We start from the raw sequence: 20,519 nt of genomic DNA, 5'->3' as shown, positions 1-20,519 counted from the left end.
AGGGACCGGTGGCCTGAGAGGACCAGTCTGTGGGGACCAGTGGCCTAAGGGGACCGGTGGCCTGAGGGGACCAGTCTGTGAGGACCAGTGGCCTGAGGGGACTGGTGGCCTGAGTAGACCACAGTCCTCAGGGGACCAGTAGCCTAATGGGACTGATGGCCTGAGGGGACCAGTGGCCTGAAAGGGACCAGTGGCCTGAGGGGACTGGTGGCCTGAGTAGACCACAGTCCTCAGGGGACCAGTAGCCTAATGGGACTGATGGCCTGAGGGGACCAGTGGCCTGAAAGGGACCGGTGGCCTGAGAGGACCAGTCTGGGAGGACCAGTGGCCTGAGGGGACCAGTCTGTGGGGACCAGTGGCCTGAGGGGACCAGTGGCCTGAGGGGACCAGTCTGGGAGGACCAGTGGCCTGAACGGGACCGGTGGCCTGAGAGGACCAGTCTGTGGGGACCAGTGGCCTGAGGGGACCAGTCTGGGAGGACCAGTGGCCTGAGGGGATCACAGACATCAGGGGACCAGCGGCCTGAGGTGACCAGTGGCCTTAGGGGACCAGTGGCCTAAGGGGACCTGTGGCCTGAGAGGACCAGTCTGTGGGAACCAGTGGCCTGAGGGGACTGGGACCAGTGGCCTGAGGGGACCAGTGGCCCACAAAGAACATGGGGCACAAAGGGGCACAGGACAGGGTGCCCCCCGCAGCAGGTGCCCCCCACAACACCCTGAGCCCTCAGAGGGGGCTGGGGGCTGGCTGCCCGCCATGGAGGGGCAGAGCCTGCCGGCCACCATGATCCTTGGCCAGGAGCCCACCATCCCACCGGCCACCGCCACGGCAGGTGAGTCTATAGCAGGGGCCACCCATGGGTGCCCGTCCCCTCCCAGCAGCGCAGGGGGCCGCGGCGGAGGGTGCCACCAGCCACCTCTCCTGGCCCCATGGTCTTGGCGGAGGGAGGGATGAGGAGGTGATTAACCACTGCGCCGCGTGCTAATTAACCTGGGTCTTGGCCGCAGGTTCCTCCTCCTGCTGGCAGGTGGAAGGGGAACGACCCCCCGGGGGTCTTTTGCTTCTCTCCAACTTGAGTATGAACTTAAACAAGCGCCAGCATCCGAGTGAACGCTCACTCCTTAAAAATAAAAAAATATAAAAATTAAACCTCATCTGGGCATCGCCGCCTCCCGTGGGGCGAGGATTGTTTGATAAAACCTTGTAATTAGTAAAAAAAACCACCAATTTGGTGAAGCCCCGATCTCTGCAAAGAGGCAGTGGGAGCGTTCCGGTGCGCTTTTGGGGTGAAAACCAGCTGTATCTGTCATGTATCTGCTTTTTTTCCAGCTGTTCTGCACCGTTGGGTGGAAAAACACGAGCCGAAGCCCCCGTGAAGAGGAACTAACAAGGGTGGTGGAACCAGCAGCTCCTCGGGGGTCCCCTCCGCCCCCCAACCCCTCTCCGAAGGGCGGTGGAGATGTCGGCCCAGGGGTCGGAGCCCCAGGAGGTGGGAAGGAAGCGCGCGGCGGAAGCAAGGTCCGAACAGGCACTTTTATTTGAGGGTTTGCAACACTGACATCGAGGGAACCGTCACACACGACATCAGGAACGCGCGCGGATGCTCCCGCTGGAGCTACGTCCTTGCGTGGGAGCCCCAGTGCAGGGTAGGAGTAGTTAATGCCTCAGAAATACATTTAAAAACATGAATTTTCTTTTTTTAGAACATCAGCCCTGTGGGTTTTAGCTTTTTTTTTTTTTTAGTTTTTTTTCCTTGCCCTGGCCTGACTGAGGGAAGGATTCGGAGCACACACAGTTTACAGGGACAAAAGTCGCATCTCGACACAGAGAAGAGCGCGGTTATTCCTGAAGACAAATTAATGCCTCAATGTGCAGCTTCACACGGGAGGCGTGCTCTCAAGTGCACAGATCACTCCATGCTCACAGAAAGGAATAATCTGAGTCATGGAGCGAAGCTTTTCCAACACCGAAATCCCACCAGAGAACTGCCCTTGCTGGAGCAGCTCCGATTTTTTCCCCAGAAAACCCCATCCTTATTTCCTGGCAGATTTGCCCCTCTGCTTCCTGAGGCTCTCGGCCACGCCTGGAAAGCCGGCTGCTGCTTCGGCTTATTGGAAGCAGGAATCCCCAATTCCCCTCAAACACCAAGTTTACAGAACGCAGCGGTGCCCTTGCGGCCCAAAGAACGCGCCTTTTGCTACATCTGTTCCCCATTCCAACATTTTCTATTTCCAGACCTAAAAATCTCAGCTGTGTATCGGCTGTTTATGCAAAATAAATCAAGCTACTGACGGTTTTCTGCTATCTTGGACAACCAAAGCCTCTTGATACCAAAAAAAAGAGAACAGCTAAAGTCAAGGAGCCGGAGCAAACTTACCCTCCACACCAGAACTGCAAGCAGGAAATAAAACAAACCGCCTCAGAAGCTACACCGGGTTGGGGTGGGGGGAGGAAAAAAATAATTCAAATCATTCAGGACCAGCATCAGGCTGCGGAAAATATTTTCTCACAGGTGCCGGTGTGGGTATAAACTGAATATATTCCCGTCATCACTCCTGCTTACACTACCCCAAACCCAGAGGATTCTCTGCTTTTTAGCTTGACGCTTTTAGTTTTACCTTTCCTTTTTAGCTTGACCTTTCCTTTTTTTTTTTAGCTTGATCGTTCCTGTCTTTTTAGCTTGACCTTTCCTGGTTTTTAGCTTGACCTTCACCTTTGCAGCATTACTTTTACCTTCACCTTTTTAGCTCTATGTTTACCTTCGCCTTTTCTTTTTAGCTCTACCCTCCAGCATCGGCTCGGCTATGTCGAGATGCGAGGAAAAAGGCGCTTTGGAGGAAGGATGGCGTTTTCGATTCCAGCAAGCGCGGAGCTACGCCTTGCTGTCGGCTCAGGGAGAGGTCAGCGGTGCTGCGCTGCCCTGAGCCGCGGCAGTTAGCGTCTCAGCCTGCTGCCAGGTAGGTATTTCAAAATCTGTCATAAAAACAGTACTGGAAGAGATCGAAATAACTGCTACAGAACTGAAACAACCAGTAAAAAGCAAAACGTACAAAACCCCCAAACCATTTAGTAACTGGGATAGAAAACATTCCTCGTATCTTACAAAAATACTACAGGGATCTAAAGGTTACCGAGAAATACGTATAAAAGAAGCAAAATATATCCTTCAGCGCAAATTAAATGCGGCTAAGCAGACGTTTGTGATAAGGAGGGTGTGCGTTTTTTTAGGCGGGGAGGCACATGTGACCCCACAAGCCTCCTGCACTCGCTGCCCCCACCACCCCCTGTGCTCTGGGAGCTGGTAAAGTGCCCGCCAAAGCCTCGGTGCGTTTATTTTTACACAAATTAAACCACAAAAAAAGTATGACTTGTGGCGGGGACTATACCCAGGCAAGCCCCCTGTCGCTCAAGGGACGCTTGAGCAGCTGCGCGTGTCAGAGGAGGCGTTTTAATGTTGTTAAATTTGGGGGTTAAGTTTAGTTATTTGTGTTTTAGGGATATTTAACCCCCTTTAATCTACTTTTCGCAAGCCTCCTCTGTTTCTTCCGACCACAGCTGCTGAAGGTCTGGACCTTCCCCCTTGGAGACAGCGGGCCGGGCTGCGCCATGGCATCTGAAGGACGTAAGGCAACCTGTTGTTTGTCATTTGGTTTGCTTAAAACTACCGAATATTATCCTAAAAAACCCCAAACCAATATATATATATACACATTACTCCCTCGCCGTGCCCGCAGGTGGGGTCTTCCTAAACCCATTACACAGGCAAAGCGTTTTGTTCGACCGTTAAGCTTTGCTGTAAGTTATTATATATATATAATTATTTTTTTTAAATATATACTGCAGGATTTTGGGGGAGGAATCAGTAGAAGCTGTCAGTCCTAGAAATATGGTGTAACTGCACAGAGCATCCCTCCGTTCCGGGGTTGCGTTAACACCCAAGTCCTGCTCGTTAACCCTCCGCAGGTGGCTATAACAACACTAATTGGCATGTTCCTAAAGGAATTAATTGTCTAAAACAAGCCCAGCCCCAAAGCAGGTGTCTCCAAAGGGTGGCAAGAGAAGCGAGGCGATTTCAGCATTTTTCAGCTCTCTGGGTAGGAATCAACAGCCGCAAGTAAATATTTGGGGGGGGGCTGCAAATAAAAACAGTCGAGGAGCTGCTCAGACCCCTCGGCTTGCTGGTGTGTCGCCACAGCACCTGGATTTTCCCGAGTGCCAAGGGACCACCAAACACAGCCGACCTGAAGGTAGCACCATCTTTGTTTTTTTAGCAGTATAAAAAGAAAATTACTAAACCCAATTAAATGTGGTTTGGTGTCGATCGACACGCCGGAAGATGGAGCTTTGCCCCGTGTCAGTGCTGCTTTTATCAGCACCTGCGCTGGCAGGATGCGGCCGGGAACTCCCCAGCTCGGTACCTGAGCTGGCTGGGGACCGATGGGACATTAGCGGCGATGTATTCTGCGGAGGCGGCCACACGAGAGCCGTCTTCTTTTAGCAGCCCCGACGATTTCGGGTGGAATCACTAACAAGCACTCGCTCCCCTCTCCAGCGAAGCCCCCTCCCGTGGCAGGGGTCGAGGAGACGGCGGTTCAAGGTTCAGTAACGAGATTTCCATGTGGGACAAACGCTGAGCGCCCAGCGCGATCCTGCGGCTCCGCTCCCGGAGCGGGAACACGAAGAAGAGACGCAGAAAGGACGAGGGCAGGCTCTATGCGTCCGGCTGACCTTTGTTCGTCTTCTTCAGGAGCTTTTTCAGGTTGGGCGACATAAAATAAGGCTTTTCGGCCGACCCGTCGTTACGCTCCAGGTCTTCCACTGCAAAGAGAAACCCCCCGCCGCCCCGCACAGCAGTGGCGGGGGGACAGACACACAGGTTGGTGTGGCAGGAGTCACAGCAGGTGCTGTGAGGAGCCTCAAGGCAGAGAGATGCTAGAGGAGCAGCCATCCTGCTCGTCTCACAATTATCTTTGATAACAATAAAGGTCTTTTGGCTCATTGCGGGTGGGATTTTCTCCCCATGTCACAGCTAAATGCCACCGCAGCCGCACCTCTCCCGTTTCCTGGGGAGCACCACCCTCTGGAAACGGGACGCTGTTATTTAGAAGAAAGCAGAGGTTTGGGTGCTTTGTGTTGTTTGGTTTTCTTTTTTATCCGGGTGGCAGCGGGAAAGTCTAACAGTGCTGTAGGGAAAGAGATCTCTGCCAGCTGGAAACACGCATCCCTCCCTCTCCGGAGCTGGGCAGCGGTGGCTCTCCTTGCTCTTTGTGCAGCCGAAAACGGCTCATGACGCGAGCGCAAAGCAATTTCGCTCGGTATTCACTTGGCGCTGCTTGCCGGGTGCCCGACGCCCTCATCAACACACCACGCATACATAATCACGAGGTGTATTCCCAGCGCCGAACACGCCGCGCAGCCTCTCGCCGCTCAAAGCCAAGCAGCTGCGCCAACAAGAAGCGGTAGGAAAATCACAGCCACCAAAAAAGAAAAGAAAAAAAACAACGAAAACCAAACAACTGTCCAACCCCAAACCAAACAAACCCACAAAGCAGCAGCCTCAGCGTCGAGTGAAAGCGCCCTGGGATATTTTGAGAGGGATTTCAGTACTTCTCCGCGATGAAAACACGAGTGTTAACACTACGGCTTTGTCCTAAGAGGGCAGGACTTGTGAGACGGGGCACTCTGGCCGTGTGAGGATTTCTAACAGGAGATCCGGCTACCCGGGCAGCACGTGGCCAGAATGGCTTTTTTTTAAAAAAAATTTGACCATTTCTGGACTATCAAGAGGAGAAAATGAGGCCAGGCTCCAGCCAGGGCTTGGCTGCTGTTCCTTTAGGGGCTGCAGCCCCCACCAGCTGCCTCCCCATCAAACTGGGGTTTTTTTGCTCTGATTTCTCAAGCCGCAGAGATGCCACGACACATCCCCAGTGTAACACCTGCCAGTGCAACGCACGGTTTCCCTGTAGCCCCGTCGGGGACGCTCACACCGCTCCTCCGGACATCGCCTTAACGAACCCGCGGCAATTAGAAGTCACCAGCGCAGGGACTCGCCCTCCACGTGGGCTCCCTCTGCCTTCCCACAGCCACCCCAGCCTGCAGGGCTGCAGACGCTTTGCAAGCGTGGAAAGTCGTTACAGCCCTGCAGCTCCTCCCCCCCGCTAGAAGCCGCCGCCAGACAGAAGCCAAACCATCAACTCAACCACCCTGGCGGGGTGGTGGGAGAGCAGAGCCCACCAGGCAGCTCCCAGGACGAGCCACCACCTCCCCGCAGTGATTAAACCTCCACGCAACCAGCCGGAGACGCCGTTTTGAAACAAGGGATGCTGCCAGTCAAAGTTTTAACGGCAACGGCTCTTTTCAGCTTCCCTAAACCGACGGCACGTGGGAACAGGAGCTTTCGGCTGCGGGAAGGGCGAGCTCCATTTTGCCAGGAGGACCCTGCTGATGCAACAGACTTAAAAGCAACGGATCTGCATTCTCACCAAGAACTCTGTTTTTTTTTTTTTTTTAAGCGCGCCAACCCTGTTTTGCATAGAAAGAGTGGGCGAGGAGCGAGGCTTGTTGCTCTCTGCTGGGGGCAAAACAAAGAGGAAAGCACAGAGAGACCAGTTCTCAAGCTGTGGAACCCACTCGACCCGTCCCACAAACCGCAAACAACGCCGGGTGCCTGCCGCCGGCGCCGCAGCTCTCCCATCCCTTCCACAGCTGGCCGTTAGGAACAAAAATCTCCGCTTCAACATGAAACGCAACCCTATATTGGCACCCGGGCGCGTCCAGGCGCTGCCGGACACGTGGGAGCCCAGATTAACTCTAGGTGACGCTCTGGGTTCGTTCTCTCCATACAGGAATATTCATTGTTGGGCAGGAAGGTAGGTTTGATACAGCACGGGGCACTGAGGAACCGGCACCCCCTCCGCCCTCCAGGCTGCAGAGGACATCCAGGGGAAGGATCTGCACCATGGTTGCCACCCAGGGGGGTTAGGAGAACGCTGCTTGGGTTGGGGGGCCGAGAGCGTCCCGCGGCCCCCCCTCCAGGCACGCAGCCTTCCTCCCGGGGCCAGCCCCTAGCCTTGGCTATCGGCGCTTTTGGAAGGCTCTAGGTTGCCCTTCAGCAGGATCTCACTCAGCTCGGGGGACATGTAGTAAGGCCTCTCGGGGGATCCATCGTTCCTCTCCAGATCTTCACCTTTCCGCAACCCCGGGAAGAAGATGGGGAAGAGTGAGAAAGAGCGGAAAAGCCGGGAGGAGGCAGGGTGGAGATGAAGGGTGGAGAACATGTGAGGAGAGAGATGAAGAGGCGAGTTGAGGGGAAGGAAGAAAGGAGAAAGAAGAAGAAGAAAAAAAAAAAACAAAAAGGAAAACAGAAGTTAGTTGCAGTTAGGTTCCACCAAGACCAAAGCACCAAAACAGAAAGACCAAGAGAAACCACAGGAGACCCAAAGAACGGCTGTGGGTTTCTGTTGCAAAAGCAGATGCTGGTGAGAACGCAGGAGGGAGTTTGGCAAAGCAAAAAAGTGGGAGAAAACCCCGCAGAGAGGCCACGGGAATTTGGAGGAAACCCCAAATCTGCACAACTCTGGGGTTCGGCCCCAACGGGGGGGAGGTTTCACTCCCTGCCCCAAATGGCCACCCAGCAGGGGACGGACCCTCTGAGGCAGATACTTACAGAAGCAGAGGAAGAGGGTGTCCACGCACATGCCGTACACGCTGAAGAACCCGTGGGCAATGAGGTAGGAGCCCACAATCACCGTCTGCAAAGAGAAACGGTGTCGTCATGCCGCACCCTGGCATTGGCAAAGAGCGCAAAGCCCTGCTCCCTTGGCCGGGAGGAGGAAACCTGCTGAATCCCAAATTCCCCAGGGAAAGGCAGAGAAGTGAACAGGGCAGGACTGTTCAGAGAAGCCCGATTCCGGACAAAAGGCCTCAGCGGCGATGGTGGACGGGGGCCAATGTGGGCAGCATGGGAAGGGCGAGACACCTCTTCGCGGCTGGCCGGAACAAAGGGCTTGTTTCAACGGGGCCAAACACCCCCAACAAAGAAGGTCCTTCAGAAGCAGCGGGCGAAGGGGCGTTTTTACGGCATTCGTGTTAAGGATCGCTCTCCACTGCCTCCACACTCCCCCAAAGCCCAGAAAGCGGCTCACCAGAATGGGGACCCAGTAGTAATTCAGCGGCGGCGCTGTGTCCTGGACCAGCTTTATCCGCTGGGTGAAGAAGAAGAAGGCAAGGATTCCTGGGAAAGCAAACGATGGAAATGGCTGTGGGGTGCCTGGCAGAAGGCAGGCAGCAGAGGGGTGCGGGGAGGATGTGAAACAGGATGGAAAGGAGCGGTTTTGCGGGAGGGTGAAGAGTGCGGAGGTTTTGGGAAGGTGCAGCCACCTATGAAGGCCTGGAGCAGCCCTGAGGAGAAACTCCCTGTCCCCAGCGCTTACCGACGCTTCCCACGATGAGGAGTTTACCAAGGAAGAAGAGGAAATCTGTGACTTTATCTAGAACGGCCACCCTGCAAACAAGACAGAGACGAGCGTCCGCATCCTTTTCCCCCCCAGCTCAGAAGGAAGCGCGGGGGGAAGCGGCCGACGTGCCCGCGTGTTGCGAAGGTGGCACAAAGCGCCATGAAAGCCTGGGAACAAGGCAGGCAGATCTGGGCTGATCTTTGGCAGCCAGAAGGGGCTTGGAAATAACTGAGTCTGCGGTGGAGAGTGGAGCCCTGGAGCCCACCAGGACCTCACCTAATGATGTTCCTCATCAGCAGGGAGAACGCGTTCCTGGCAGAGGTGCAGAAGTTGGTGCCGTAGACAGCGATCTAGAGGGGGTCCCAGAAAAACGGGGTGGGGGAAGAGAGAAACGGAGCTGCGCTGAGCTCACCGCTAAGAAGAGGGTATGATTAATCCCATCTTCAAGCAAAACTTGATAAATCCCACCCTGCCGAGCGCTTCTACCTCCCCTGGTAGGTCAGGCTGCATGGGCACCGAGAGCTGCAGCCCCCCAACCCTGCGTGGTGTCTCCAGGAAGGCGCCTCCCGAAGCCAGAGCAACACGGCTGGGAAAGGCTCCAAAGCTTTGTCCACCCGTGCCGCTGGGAGCCACGGCTCTCAACAGCCACCCAAACCGCCCCCACCGTAGCCCTTTGGACATGACAGTTGGGAGACTCTTACCATGATGTATGCGTTTCTGTTGAGGAATTTGATGAATTTTTCCAGGCACCAGAAGCAGCACTTCAGGCAGCTCAGGAGGAACTTGGCAAACTTATTATCTGCAGCTGGAGGAGCGCCAAGGGAGAGAGTGAGCAGCCAAAGCCAGGGACGCCTTTCCTTACAGAAGCAACGTCAGGGTCCCCGACGAGATGTCCCACTGCCCCATCGCATCCTCCCCCCTCTCTCCATGCCTCCCTGGCCCTCCACATGCTCCCGCTTGCTGGTTACGTTTCACAATCGACAGGGTCGTACAGCCAGACACCGGCATCCCGGGCACCTGGACGGACACCCAGGCCTGGCTGGCCTGACGGCACATCCCCCGGCTCCTACCCTGCAACACCTCTCAGAGAAAGAGCTCGACTATGGGATCCTAAAGGAAAATCCTGATTCTCTACTGAAATACTGAAACGATTCCCCTGGACGTTAGCCATGAGCTCTGGCACTGAGGAACGCAGAAGCAGCCAACTTTGTTGGTCTACTCGTTTCCCACTTTGGTACCTTTTAACCTGTGGTCCAGATACTCCAGGATGACCCTGATGACTTGGATGATGGCGAGGATCAGAGAGCCGAAGGCCAGCGAGCCGGTGTGGTACCTGGGGACGATGGCTGCCATTAGAAGGGGACAACCTCGAGAAGCTCACGAGTTGCCCTCGGGAGGGACGTACCGGAGCGCACGGCCGAAGGCTGAGAAGAGGGGGAAGGCGGGCATGTCGTCGGGTTTCTTGAAGGCCCAGTAGTACGACGCGAAGGCCCCCGCCAGCGTCACCTGGCCCAGCGCGATCACGAAGTTGGCGAGCCAGAAGAACATGAAGACGTTGAAGAACTGCAGGATGATGAGGTACTTGTGGTACGCTGTCTCTCCTCCATAGAATGCAAAGAGGCACTGGGCGTCGGGGCACAGCTTGGTGACGTTGCTCACGTTGAAGGTCTAGAGAGGACAGCAGACGCTCAGCTGGTGACCGGAGTTGTGCCGCTGGGCAGGCTGACGGCACCTTTCGGTCAACCCAAAGCAATCCCAACTTGCAGAAGACATTATCCTGCTTAATTCTTTTGGTAGCATTCACTCGGACCAAAAAAATCAGCTTTGCGCACCCAACGGCTTGAAGGAAAATAACTCTGTGATGTAAACGAGCTCAGAAAGGCGGAATTACACTCAAATTGCTGTAAGGCTCAAAGAGCCACCCAAATATTTTTCCTGTAATAAATGTGACTGATTAAGCCCAGTGTTCATACGGGTTTCCCCAACGTCCTCACCTCCGGTTTGCAGGTCTGGCCGGAAAACTGGCACGCGGTCTCGTTGAACACCTTGTAGATCGCCTCGTTGGAGGTGGAGAGGAAGCTGCAGCGCAAGGGTTAAGGAGATGCGGTTCTGCAAAGGCCAGACCTGAGCCCTCGCTCGGATCCGCTGTCGCCACCCTCCTGCCATCGCTCTTTTAGGTTTTATTTTAAGTTTAAACTTCGAGGCTTGAGCTGGCAGCTTTGCACCCGGGCGCGTTACTAATCCCGTGAGATGTTCGGCGCCCTGGAAGACCTTTGATTTCCGAGCAGCTTCCTTCCTGGGAAGCAGAGGCGCCGGGAAGAGGAAGAAGAAAGGATACACGGCAGTGCTGGCCCAGTAGGCGATGCAGAGGCACAGCAGGAAGAAGGTGCACAGCGGGAAGAGCAGCGACATCATGATGTGGCCGACAGCCCTGCCGAGAAGATGGTTAAAACCTGGTTAAAATCCCGGTGGCGACAGGAGCCCATCCACCCCGAGTCCTCCTGCCGTGACGGGTGACAACGGCCACCTCTGCTTGGGGACAGGGGCCACCCAGACCTGCTGGCCTCCTTAATGAGCGCGATGGCGATGAGGATCCTCTTGCGGAGGAAGACGAGCAGCAGTATGATGACCACCTCCACGATGCACAGGATGATCACTGGGAGGAGAAGGGGAGCCCTGGGTAGCACGAGGGCACGGGTGGTGCTCGATGGCCACCTTTGCCTTCCCAAAAGCCAACCCATCGTGGTAGGGGACGTCCAGCACTGCGGCCCACATGGAAGAGCAGCACCCACCCCGTGGCCAGTCATCCCACCTCGTAGTGGTGGCGACATCGAACAAATCCACCCTCCTTATCCCAGCACTTTGCGTAGAGCTGTGAGGAGACTGAGAAGACCCCGAACCTCCGCGCCCCACCTTCCCCCAGGGCTGGGGCACAGCCACCCTGTCCCCTCCTGCGGCCCCAGGAGGACGGAGACTCACTGAACGCCAGCCACGTCTGCCGCAGGTGGAGGTAGACGCGTAGGTCGGTCTGAAATCCCAGGTCCTTCAGGGAGATGTCAGAACCCGCTTCCCCTTTCAATTTGGCATATTCCATGTAACAGTGGAAGATTCCTGCGGCAAAAACCAGGAAAATTGTTCCGTCCGCACTGAAAAGCGGAGACCGAGATGGTGGCAGACGCCGGGGTTGAAGATGCGGGGGGACGCGGCGCAAGACCTTTGTGCAAATCCCACTATAGCCAGGGAAAGGAGAAGGGGGAGCTCCCCACCCCTCGCTCACCGTAGCCCAGCACCAGGATGACCATCACGATCATCACCCAGACCATGATCCCAGCCAGGAAGCGGAGCAGGACGATGAAGATGAAGCTGGCCACCATGGCGATGACGAGGCCTCTGTGGGAGGAAGGCAGCAGCGTGTCAAAAAACGGGCGATGCCACCCCCTCCCCACCGCTTCCCTCCATCGGTCAGCTCGTCCTCAAGCTGTTCATGACAGGAGCCTTAAAATTGGGAATCGCTGAAGGCGGAGGGGACGGAGCGCGAGCAGGAGTTGCTCCAAAACACACACACACACACACACCCGCCTCTCCTTTAGTTTGAGTGGAAACGATGCAAAGGCAGGGGAAAAAAAAGAAAGAAAACGGTATTTCACAAGTTTTGCCCCAATTCTGAGGGCGGCACCAAGTCTGTTGCAGGCACCCAGCACGGTGGGACGGGATGACCGTAACGCATGGCTTGGCCCGTACGCACATGATTATCCAGTACCAGGAAACGGTGTAATCTTCGAAGATCTTCATGGCCAGTTGTCTGGTTTCCAGGACCACGTTTGCTTTTCTGCAACAGAAATAAAACACAGATGAAGCAGAAGCCGAGGGGGAAAGGAGCAGGAGCATCAGCCCCAGCGCGGCTCTGCCTGCACCCGCTGCCGGCACTCGGCGCTGCCTCAATGGTCCCTTGTCCTTCCCCGCCACGCAGCCCTCGGCCGGATTCCCTGAAAACAAGAAAATCCAACAAGACCAAGGCGGGTTTCCTGGCCCTGTATTCCTTCAAGCTGCCCCCGCTGCTTCCCCTCTGTCCCTGCTTCCAGCTCCCATTTCAAACACGGGGTTGCGGCACAGCGTGTCTTGCCAAGGCGGGGGCTCCGTGCCAGGGCTTTCAAGGCTCTCCCATGGCATAAATCCATCCAGGAAAGTGGTGCAGAAGTGCCAACAGATAAAAGCCTTTGCTCCTCTTCCGCGTGAAGCAGCAATAACGAAGAAGCTCATTAAGAGGCTCCCTCAGGTGTGGCCGCATCCCTGCCACGCTGCCGGTATCGCCGCACGCGCTCGCTCTCGGCACCGCCCCAGCAAAAGCGAAGTGACTGGGGACCGTGGGGACTCACTTGGCCCCTTCCAGCAGCTCGGTGACGTTCCTCCGGTGCCCATGGCCGTCGTCGTACGTGGTCTCGTTGCCAACCATGATGACACCCTTCTTGGCCCGGATGGCCGGGAAGCATCGCCGCGCCACTGGGCAAGAAGGGGGAACTCAGCATCGCAAACCGCCGGCCACGCTCGCCCAACCACCCCGGGAAAACAATCAAAACCCCCTCCCCACCGTCCCAAACAGACACCGGATCCCCAGAAACCCCAAACAGGAGCCTCCGACTCCCCCAAAAAATGCCACCAAGGGGCAGCCTGCGAGGCGGCTGCTTCCCCTGACCCTGCCAGAAGCCAGCAGGCTCATTAATCAGCTCATTAATCAGCTCGTTAGCCCTCCAGACATACGTGGTGTGCTGGGGATAATCATGGCCGGGCACTCCTTGTCCTTCAGTACCTCCACAGGAGCCTGGATGGGGACAGCGAGTGGGGATGTGAGCTTTGGGCAGGAATTACCGCACCAGAGAACGCCAGCATCGCCGGGGCTGACGGAGAAACGCCACTGCCGCGCTCCCTGCCACCCACCTTCTGCAGGTTTTTAAACTCAGGGACGCAGAATTGCCGGTAGTACTCCAGCTCGCCGGCCGCGCGGGAGCCATAGGCACTCAGGTACGTCAGGTACCGGTCCGGGCATTTGCTGACGCAGATCTGGATGGGAGAAGAGGCAACGGGGACGCGGCGCGTCAAGGCATGAACCCCCGCGAACCGGAGCTTTCCCAAGGAGCTGCAGAGCATCGAGGAGCGGGGGTCGGTACCTGCGTGGTTGGGCACTGAAATTCCAGCAGCACCAGCGGGCTGGCACACTTCACAATGTCAAAGTAAAAGAGGAAAGGTTTCTTCCTGGGAAAAAAAACACAAAAACAGGCCAAAAATAATAACAATGATCCCGGTTTGGGGAAGATCCTGCACCAGGAGAGGTGATGGAAGCACCCACACCCGCGGCATGGAGGGTCCCAAAGTACCCCCAACCCCCAGGAGCTGCAGGGGGTTTGTGCCCTCCTGGGAGTGGGCAGGGTCTCCACCGTGCCACGCAGGCAGAGGAGAGCACGCAGCACGGGCAGGGCGCGCTGCCCATCGCGGCACCCCAAGGTGCCGGTCTCTCCGGCAATGCCGGGGTGCCGGTGAACGATAGCCGCGAGCCAGGACACGTACTCGTTAGGGGTTCCCTGCTGCCCGCAGAACTGCCCACGACTGTCGGTCGGGTAGATCACCTTCCGGGGGTCCCCATGGGTCCAGGCTGGGCAGGGGGAGGCAGAACAACGGGGCTGCGGTTACACCAGCGGCCCTCGCTCCCTTAGTGCCCCCTACCCACCGCTAGCGAGACCCCCGCAGTGACCCTCCATCCCCATCTGGATGACCCAACGCCCCTTGCCACAGGATTTCGCTGGCACAGACACTGAGCCGGCCACCAGCCGAGCATTCCCAACTCCCAGAAACTTCCCGCCGCAGCAAAAACCAGCGCAGACCCCCACTGCGGTACATACCCACGACGCCCACCACCACATAGCCCACGATGGCGATGACCAGCAGGACGCAGCAGATGATGTCGGTGCAGCCCCTGCCAGCGGGAAGAGGAGCGTTGCCGGCACGACACCAGGCACCGCGGCACCACCGAAACCGGCGCGCGCGCCTTCACTTACCTGTCGTAGATGGGACCTTTGAAAGTCGGGTCGTACTTCTGCGGCGTCCCTGCGGAGGTGAAGGAGGAATGGAAAAATAATTCAGAGGATGGACGGGATGGCAGGAAGGGGCTTCCTCCCCCTCCTCGCCCCACCGGACCCATGGAGAGCAGCGGTGGAAGCGGGATGAATAGAATCGGGAGGAAAAAACCCTCCCGCAGCCACTTCCCTCCGTCCCTGCCTCCGCTTCCCTGGCGTGGAAACAATTATTCCCTTGGAAAAGCCATTCCCACGCGGCTCGCGCCAAAAACATTCCCCAGGACACCCCAAATCCCGCGGAAGCGCCGTGGGGCCGGAGCAGCAATGGTGGGGGGGACCCCAGGGGTGGCGCGGCAGCGTGGGCATCGTGGTGGGGGGACCCTCCTGGCTCTGTCCCAGCGCGGACGGTGATCCAGGATCCAGGATCCACCATCCCTCTGTATTTTTAGGGTGGGAATTCAGCCAGGGAAGCACCGTGGGAGCAGCCCGGAGCCGGGGACACCTCTCTTTTGGGGGGCCTTTTGGGGGGGCTCCCAGCAGCCCCATGACAGGGACAGTCTGTTTTGAGGGGGTGTTTTGGGGGGGCTCAAAGCAGCCCCTGTGCCAGGGACACGTCTGTTTTGGGGTGCCCCTAGGGGGGGCTCAGAGCAGCCCCATGGCAAGGACAGTCTGTTTTGGGGGGTCTTTTGGGGGGGCTCAGAGCAGCCCCTGTGCTGGGGACACGTCTGTTTTGGGGGGCCTTTAGGGGGTCTTCAAGGAGCCCCAGGGCAGGGATGCATCTGTTTTGGGGGGGCTTCCAGAGCAGCCCCTGTGCCAGGGACACAGGGACACGTCTGTTTTGGGGTACCCTTAGGGGGGGCTCAGAGCAGTCCCATGGCAGGGACACATCTGTTTTGGGGGGGCCTTGGGGGGGCTCCCAGGATTCCCATGGCAGAGATACATCTGTTTTGGGGGGCCTTTTGGGGGGGCTCAGAGCAGCCCCTGTGCTGGGGACACTTCTGTTTTGGGGGGCCTTTAGGGGGGCTCCCAGCAGCCCCATGGCAGGGACTCATCTCTTTTGGGGTGCCCTTAGGGGGGCTCCCAGCAGCCCCACAGCAGGGACAGTTTATTTTAGGGGAGGGTCCCAGGAGCCCCATGGCAGGGACAGTCTGTTTTGGGGGGGCCTTAGGGGGGCTCCCAGCACCCCCACACCGGGGACACCTTTGCTCCAGGCTATTTTGGGGGGGCCCAGCTCGTCCTCCCCACCCCCACTGACCCCAACGGCCCCGGAGCAGCCAAACCCCTACCCCAGCCCTTCCCAAGACCCCCCACCCCAAAACAGCAGCATGGGGGGAGGGGGTGTCACTGCTGGGGGGGGGGCGACAAGGAACAATTCAACCCCAGGGACCCCCCCAAAACCAGCGACGGGGCCGCGGCTGCCCCGGTGACGAGCCGCGGTGGGAACCAGTTTGTCCCAGTTGAGCATTAACCACTGGCGCCAGTGACGCCGTCGTGCTGGTTATGCCAGTGCACGGCGAGGGCGGCCCCCCAGCCCCCCCCATCCAGGGGAGGGGACCGCGGTGGAAACGCGGCTACTTTTGGTTTTGCTTTGCCCGTTTCCCCCCCTTTTTCACCCATTTTGGGTTTGTTTTTTTTCTCTTTTATCCGCTGCAGTTTAACTTCCTCGGTGCCGTGGCGAGCGGCAGCCCCCCGACCCACCAACGTCCCCCCTGACCCACGGCGAGACACTGACGGTGCCCCCGACCCACCGATGTCCCCCAGACCCACGGCGAGACACCGACGGTGCCCCCGACCCACCGATGTCCCCTCGACCCACGGCGAGACACCGACGGTGCCCCTGACCCACAGCGAGACACCGACGGTGCCCCCAACACACCGATGTCCCCCAGACCCACGGCGAGACACCGAAGGTGCCCCCGACCCACAGTGAGACACCGACAGTGCCCCCAACACACCGACGTCCCCCAGACCCACGGCGAGACACCACCGCGCCGCTGACCCACGGTGAGCTGCCGCCGGTGCCCCCAGCACACCGACATGCCCCCCACCCACAGCAAGCACCCAACGGTGCCCCCGACCCACCGACGTCCCCCTGCCCCACGGCGAGCCACCACCGGTGCCCCCAGCCCACAACCACACTACCCCAGGCCCACCGTCGCCCACGGCAAGCAGGTGCCAAACCCTTACCGTGTTTGCCGTAGTAGTTCTCCCCCTGGCCCCCCATGCCGGCAAGCGCCCGCGCCTCCGTCCCCGGCCTACGGCAGCCGCACAGCCGTACGTACGCACCGCCCTGGGTGTGCCGTCACCGTCACCCACCGTCACCCTCCGGTTAAACACACCGAAAACCCACCCTCCGGTGCGCCAACGCGCCACCCCCCGCGTGCCAGCGGCGTCCCGCCAACCACCCCAGGGCCCGGCAGCTGCCGCGCTGGCACGGTGGGTGCCGGAGGGTTCTCTGGGCCTGGCAAAGCCAGCGCCGCGGTTGGCGAGGCACACGGGCAAGCGGTGAGCCACCGGTTTCAACCGGCAAAGGGCGCGAGGGCGGCGATGCCGATAGCGCCGGCGACGCCGAGCCTCCCATCCCCACCCCTGCGTTATATTTAGGCGATAAATAAATAACCGGGAGCCGGCGCGGCGGGCGGTCAGGAATAGCTGCCCACCACCACCGCCACCGCCACGGCCACCGCCACCCACGCTCGGGGGTCGCGGGCAGGCGGCACCACGGCGGCGGCACCGGCGCTTATAGGCTGCCGGTGATGTCAGGCCGTTCGGGGAACAAAAGCGGGAGCTGGGGAGTGCTGGGCGGCCCCCCCCGGGTCGGGAAAACCGGCGGCGATGCCGCGGCCCCCCCTCCTTGTCCCCAGAAATTTGGGGGACCACCAGGGGTGACAGCGGGAAGGGGGCGCGGCGCTTGAGCCAGCTCGGTGGGGATGGAGCTCCCCCACCCCCGTAGCTTCGGGGGCACTGGGAGCCCCCCCCACGCCCTGTGGAGGGTCTTGCACTGGCAGCAATGTGGAGCCGAGGGTCACCCCGAGCCCCCCAACACAGCCCCCCCCCCCCCCGCATGAGGGAAGCCCCTGCCCCTGCAGGCATTGGGGTGCTGGGACCCCCCGGCAGGGCACAGCATCTGCCTGGGGGGTGTGGGCTCCAAGCCCCCTGGGGGTCCCCAAGCCCTGTGGCTCCCAAGCCTGGGAGGTCCCCAAAACTGGGGTCCCGAAGCCCCAAGTGTCCCCAAACCCAGGGGGTCCCCAAAAATGGGGGTATGTGTCCAAAATCCTGGGGGTCCGCAAAACTGGAAGTCCCCAAACCCGGGGGTCTCAAACCCCTGGGGGGTCCCCAAATTCGGGGGATCCCCAAAGTCTGAGCATCCTCAAACCCAGGTGTCTTCAAACCTGGTGGTCTCGAGCCCTGGGTATCCCAGACTTGGGGGTCCTCAAACCTGGGGGTCGCAGGCCCTGGGGTTCCTTAAACCCGGGGTGTCCCAAGCCCTGGGGGTCCCCAAATCCGGGGGTCCCAAGCCCTGTGCGTCCCCAAACCCGGGGATCCCCAGCCCTGCCCCCCCTCCCCCCAGCACCCGCCCCCCGGGCCCCCCACACCCCGGGGGACCCCCAGGGCAGGGCAGGGGGGCTCGGGGAGCCCCCCGGGGTGGGGGTGGGGGGGTCCGCTCGGTACCGTAAGCGCCGGCCGGGTCCCTGCTGCCCGCGGCGGGCTCCTCCATGGCGGGCGGCGGCTCCGGGATGCTCCGGCGGCTCCTCCCGCCCCCCCCAGGTCCCCCCGGGCTCCCCCCGGCGCTGCGCCTGCGGCTGGGGGAGGGGCGGCCCCTGCTCCCCCCCCCTCCCCCCGGCCCGCCCCGCCCCGCGCCGCTCCGCCCCGGGATGGGCGGGGGGGGGGGCGGGGAGCGCTGGGGGAGGGGTCGGGGGTCGGGGACCCCCGGGGGGGAAGGGGGCGGGGAGAGGGGAGGGGGGGTCGGGGACCTCCGGGGGGGAGGGGCGGGGAGAGGGGAGGGGGGTCGGGGACCTCCGGGGGGGGGGAGAGGGGCGGGGGGGCGGGGAGGGGGACGGGACCCCCGGGGGGGAGGGGATGGGAGAGGGGAGAAGGGAGGGGAGGGGGGTCGGGGACCCCCGGGGTAGGGGTCTGAGGGTGTGGAGACCGCGAGGTTGGGGGTCTGGGGCTGTAGGGACCCTCGGGGTGGGGGTCTGGGGTGTGGGGACCCCCAGGGTGTGGGGTCTGGGGGGTGCAGTGACTGCCAGGGTGGGGGTCTGGTGTCAGGGGACCCCAGGGTGTGGGAGGTCTGCGGGTGCAGCGCCCCCCCCAGGGTGGGATGGGGGATCTGGGGGGCTGCAGAGCCCCCCAGGGTGGGGAAATCGGGGGTCTGGGGGTGCAGAGATCCCCTAGGGTGGGGTGAGGGATCTGGGGGGCTGCAGGGACCCCCAGGGTGGGGACATCGGGGGTCTGGGGGTGCAGGGAACCCCCAGGGTGGGGGATCAGGTGGGGGTTCTGGGGGGCTGCAGGGACCACCCCCCACCCCCCCAGGATAAGATGAGACCCCCAGGCACCCAAGGGTGCAGGGACCCCCCTGGGTGGGGTGGGGGGTCCCAGCCTGCGGTAGGGTCCTCCCCAGCCACCCATGATCCACCCCCCCCCCCTCCCCCAAGAACATCTGGGGGTCCCCTGGGGGGGGGGGGATCCCACCTGGAAGACCACCACCCATGTGTGCTGGGGGTGGCTGTGCCACCCCACCCCCCTAAAAGCCCAGGGGTGGGGGAAGGGGCCCCCAAAAAAACAGGGGTGGGGGAGGAGCCCCCCAAAACCCCAGGGGGTGGGGGAGGGGGGCCCCCAAAAACCCAGGGGTGGGGGAGGGGGCCCCCAAAAGCCCAGGGGTGGGGGAGGGGGCCCCCAAAAAAACAGGGGTGGGGGAGGAGCCCCCCAAAAGCCCAGGGGTGGGGGAGGGGGGCCCAAAAAAACCCAGGGGTGGGGGAGGAGCCCCCCAAAAGCCCAGGGGTGGGGGAGGGCCCCCCCCCCCCCGCATGGCCCTTTAAGGCCCCACGCGCCCATGGGCGCAGCCGCTCACCTGGCGCAGGTGACGGTGACGGTGACGCGGTGGCTGCCGCGCCCGCCATGGCCGCCTCCGCCCTCTTCATCCTGGACCTCAAAGGGAAGGTGAGACCCCCCCACACCCCCCCCAAAGACCCCCGAGGTGGCGGGGGACACCCAAGTGTCCCCTCAGGCCCCGAAGGTCAGCCGGGGTCAAGGGCAGAGCCTGGGGGTGACCTCTGTGACCCTGGGGGGGGGAGCAAGCAGTTTGAGGGGAGGGGGGTTGGGACCCCCCAGGTTTGGGGACCCCCAGGGGTTTGGGGACCCCCAGGGGTTGGGGTACCCAGGGTTTGGGGATGCTCAGACTTTGGGGACCCCCTGAGTTTGGGGACCCCCAGGGGTTTGAGACCCCTGGGTTTGGGAACTTCCAGTTTTGGGGACCCCTAGGATTTTGGACCCCCCCCCAATTTTGGGGACCCTCTTGGTTTGAGGACCCTTGGGGCTTCAGGACCCCTGGATTTGGGGACCCCCAGGGCTTGGGACCCCCAGGTTTGAGGGCACGTGGGTTTGGGGATGCTCAGACCTTGGGGACCCCCCGGGTTTGGGGACTCCCCAGGTTTAGGATCCCCCAGGTTTGGGGACCCCCCAGGATTTTGGGATACCCAGGGTCTGAGGATGCTCAGACTTTGGGGACCCCCCAAATTTGGGGACCCCCAGGGGGTTGGGACCCCCCGGGTTTAGGGACTTCCAGTTTTGGGGACCCCAGCTTTGGGGACCCCCAGGATTTTGAACACACCCCCCCAGTTTTGGGGGCCCCCTGGATTTGGGGACCCCTGGGGCTTTGGGACCTCCCAGCTTGGGAACCACAGGCCTTGGAGAGCCCCAGTGTTTTGGGCTCCCCCCAGTTTTGGGGACCCCCCTGGGTGGTCAGTGGGGGGGGGGCACCCCCCCTCACCCACCTCAC

The 20,519-nt window shown here is 60.3% G+C and overlaps 1 protein-coding gene across 4 annotated transcripts; it reads right to left on the bottom strand.

Moving 5' to 3' along the window:
- Nucleotides 1-1,516: 1,516 nt before the first annotated feature.
- Nucleotides 1,517-18,284, bottom strand: SLC44A2 (solute carrier family 44 member 2). Of its 4 annotated transcripts, none has more exons than XM_040581034.1 (22): nt 18,194-18,284; nt 14,504-14,552; nt 14,348-14,421; nt 14,016-14,100; nt 13,619-13,703; nt 13,389-13,511; nt 13,212-13,272; nt 12,830-12,953; nt 12,199-12,282; nt 11,731-11,843; nt 11,433-11,564; nt 11,010-11,109; nt 10,792-10,884; nt 10,448-10,532; nt 9,859-10,121; nt 9,692-9,786; nt 9,155-9,258; nt 8,730-8,803; nt 8,430-8,500; nt 8,142-8,230; nt 7,664-7,748; nt 1,517-7,183 (listed from the first exon to the last, which is right to left on the bottom strand). In XM_040581034.1, the coding sequence occupies exons 1-22, from the start codon at nt 18,237-18,239 to the stop codon at nt 7,062-7,064; spliced, it is 2,157 nt and encodes a 718-aa protein (XP_040436968.1). In that variant the 5' UTR covers nt 18,240-18,284; the 3' UTR covers nt 1,517-7,061. The 4 variants fall into 4 exon arrangements, with proteins under 4 accessions (XP_040436968.1, XP_040436970.1, XP_040436969.1 ...); XM_040581036.1 differs by having other exon boundaries at nt 1,517-4,815; XM_040581035.1 differs by lacking the exon at nt 18,194-18,284 and adding an exon at nt 16,709-17,087.
- Nucleotides 18,285-20,519: the final 2,235 nt, after the last annotated feature.

Source organism: Falco naumanni (genome assembly GCF_017639655.2).
Source record: "Falco naumanni isolate bFalNau1 chromosome 13 unlocalized genomic scaffold, bFalNau1.pat SUPER_13_unloc_2, whole genome shotgun sequence".
NCBI classification, from domain to species: domain Eukaryota; kingdom Metazoa; phylum Chordata; class Aves; order Falconiformes; family Falconidae; genus Falco; species Falco naumanni.
This window is presented reverse-complemented; position numbering and strand designations above follow the sequence as displayed.

What these genes read in the sequence shown, in the direction of transcription:
- SLC44A2 (XM_040581034.1), bottom strand. Translation starts at nt 18,239, where the DNA reads ATGGAGGAGCCCGCCGCGGGCAGCAGGGACCCGGCCGGCGCTTACG. An exon ending in AGTTTAAAAACCTGCAGAAG is followed by an intron (nt 13,273 to 13,388) that starts GTGGGTGGCAGG and finishes GTCCCCATCCAG; the next exon opens with GCTCCTGTGGAGGTACTGAA. An exon ending in ACTACTGGGTCCCCATTCTG is followed by an intron (nt 7,749 to 8,141) that starts GTGAGCCGCTTT and finishes TTCTCTTTGCAG; the next exon opens with ACGGTGATTGTGGGCTCCTA.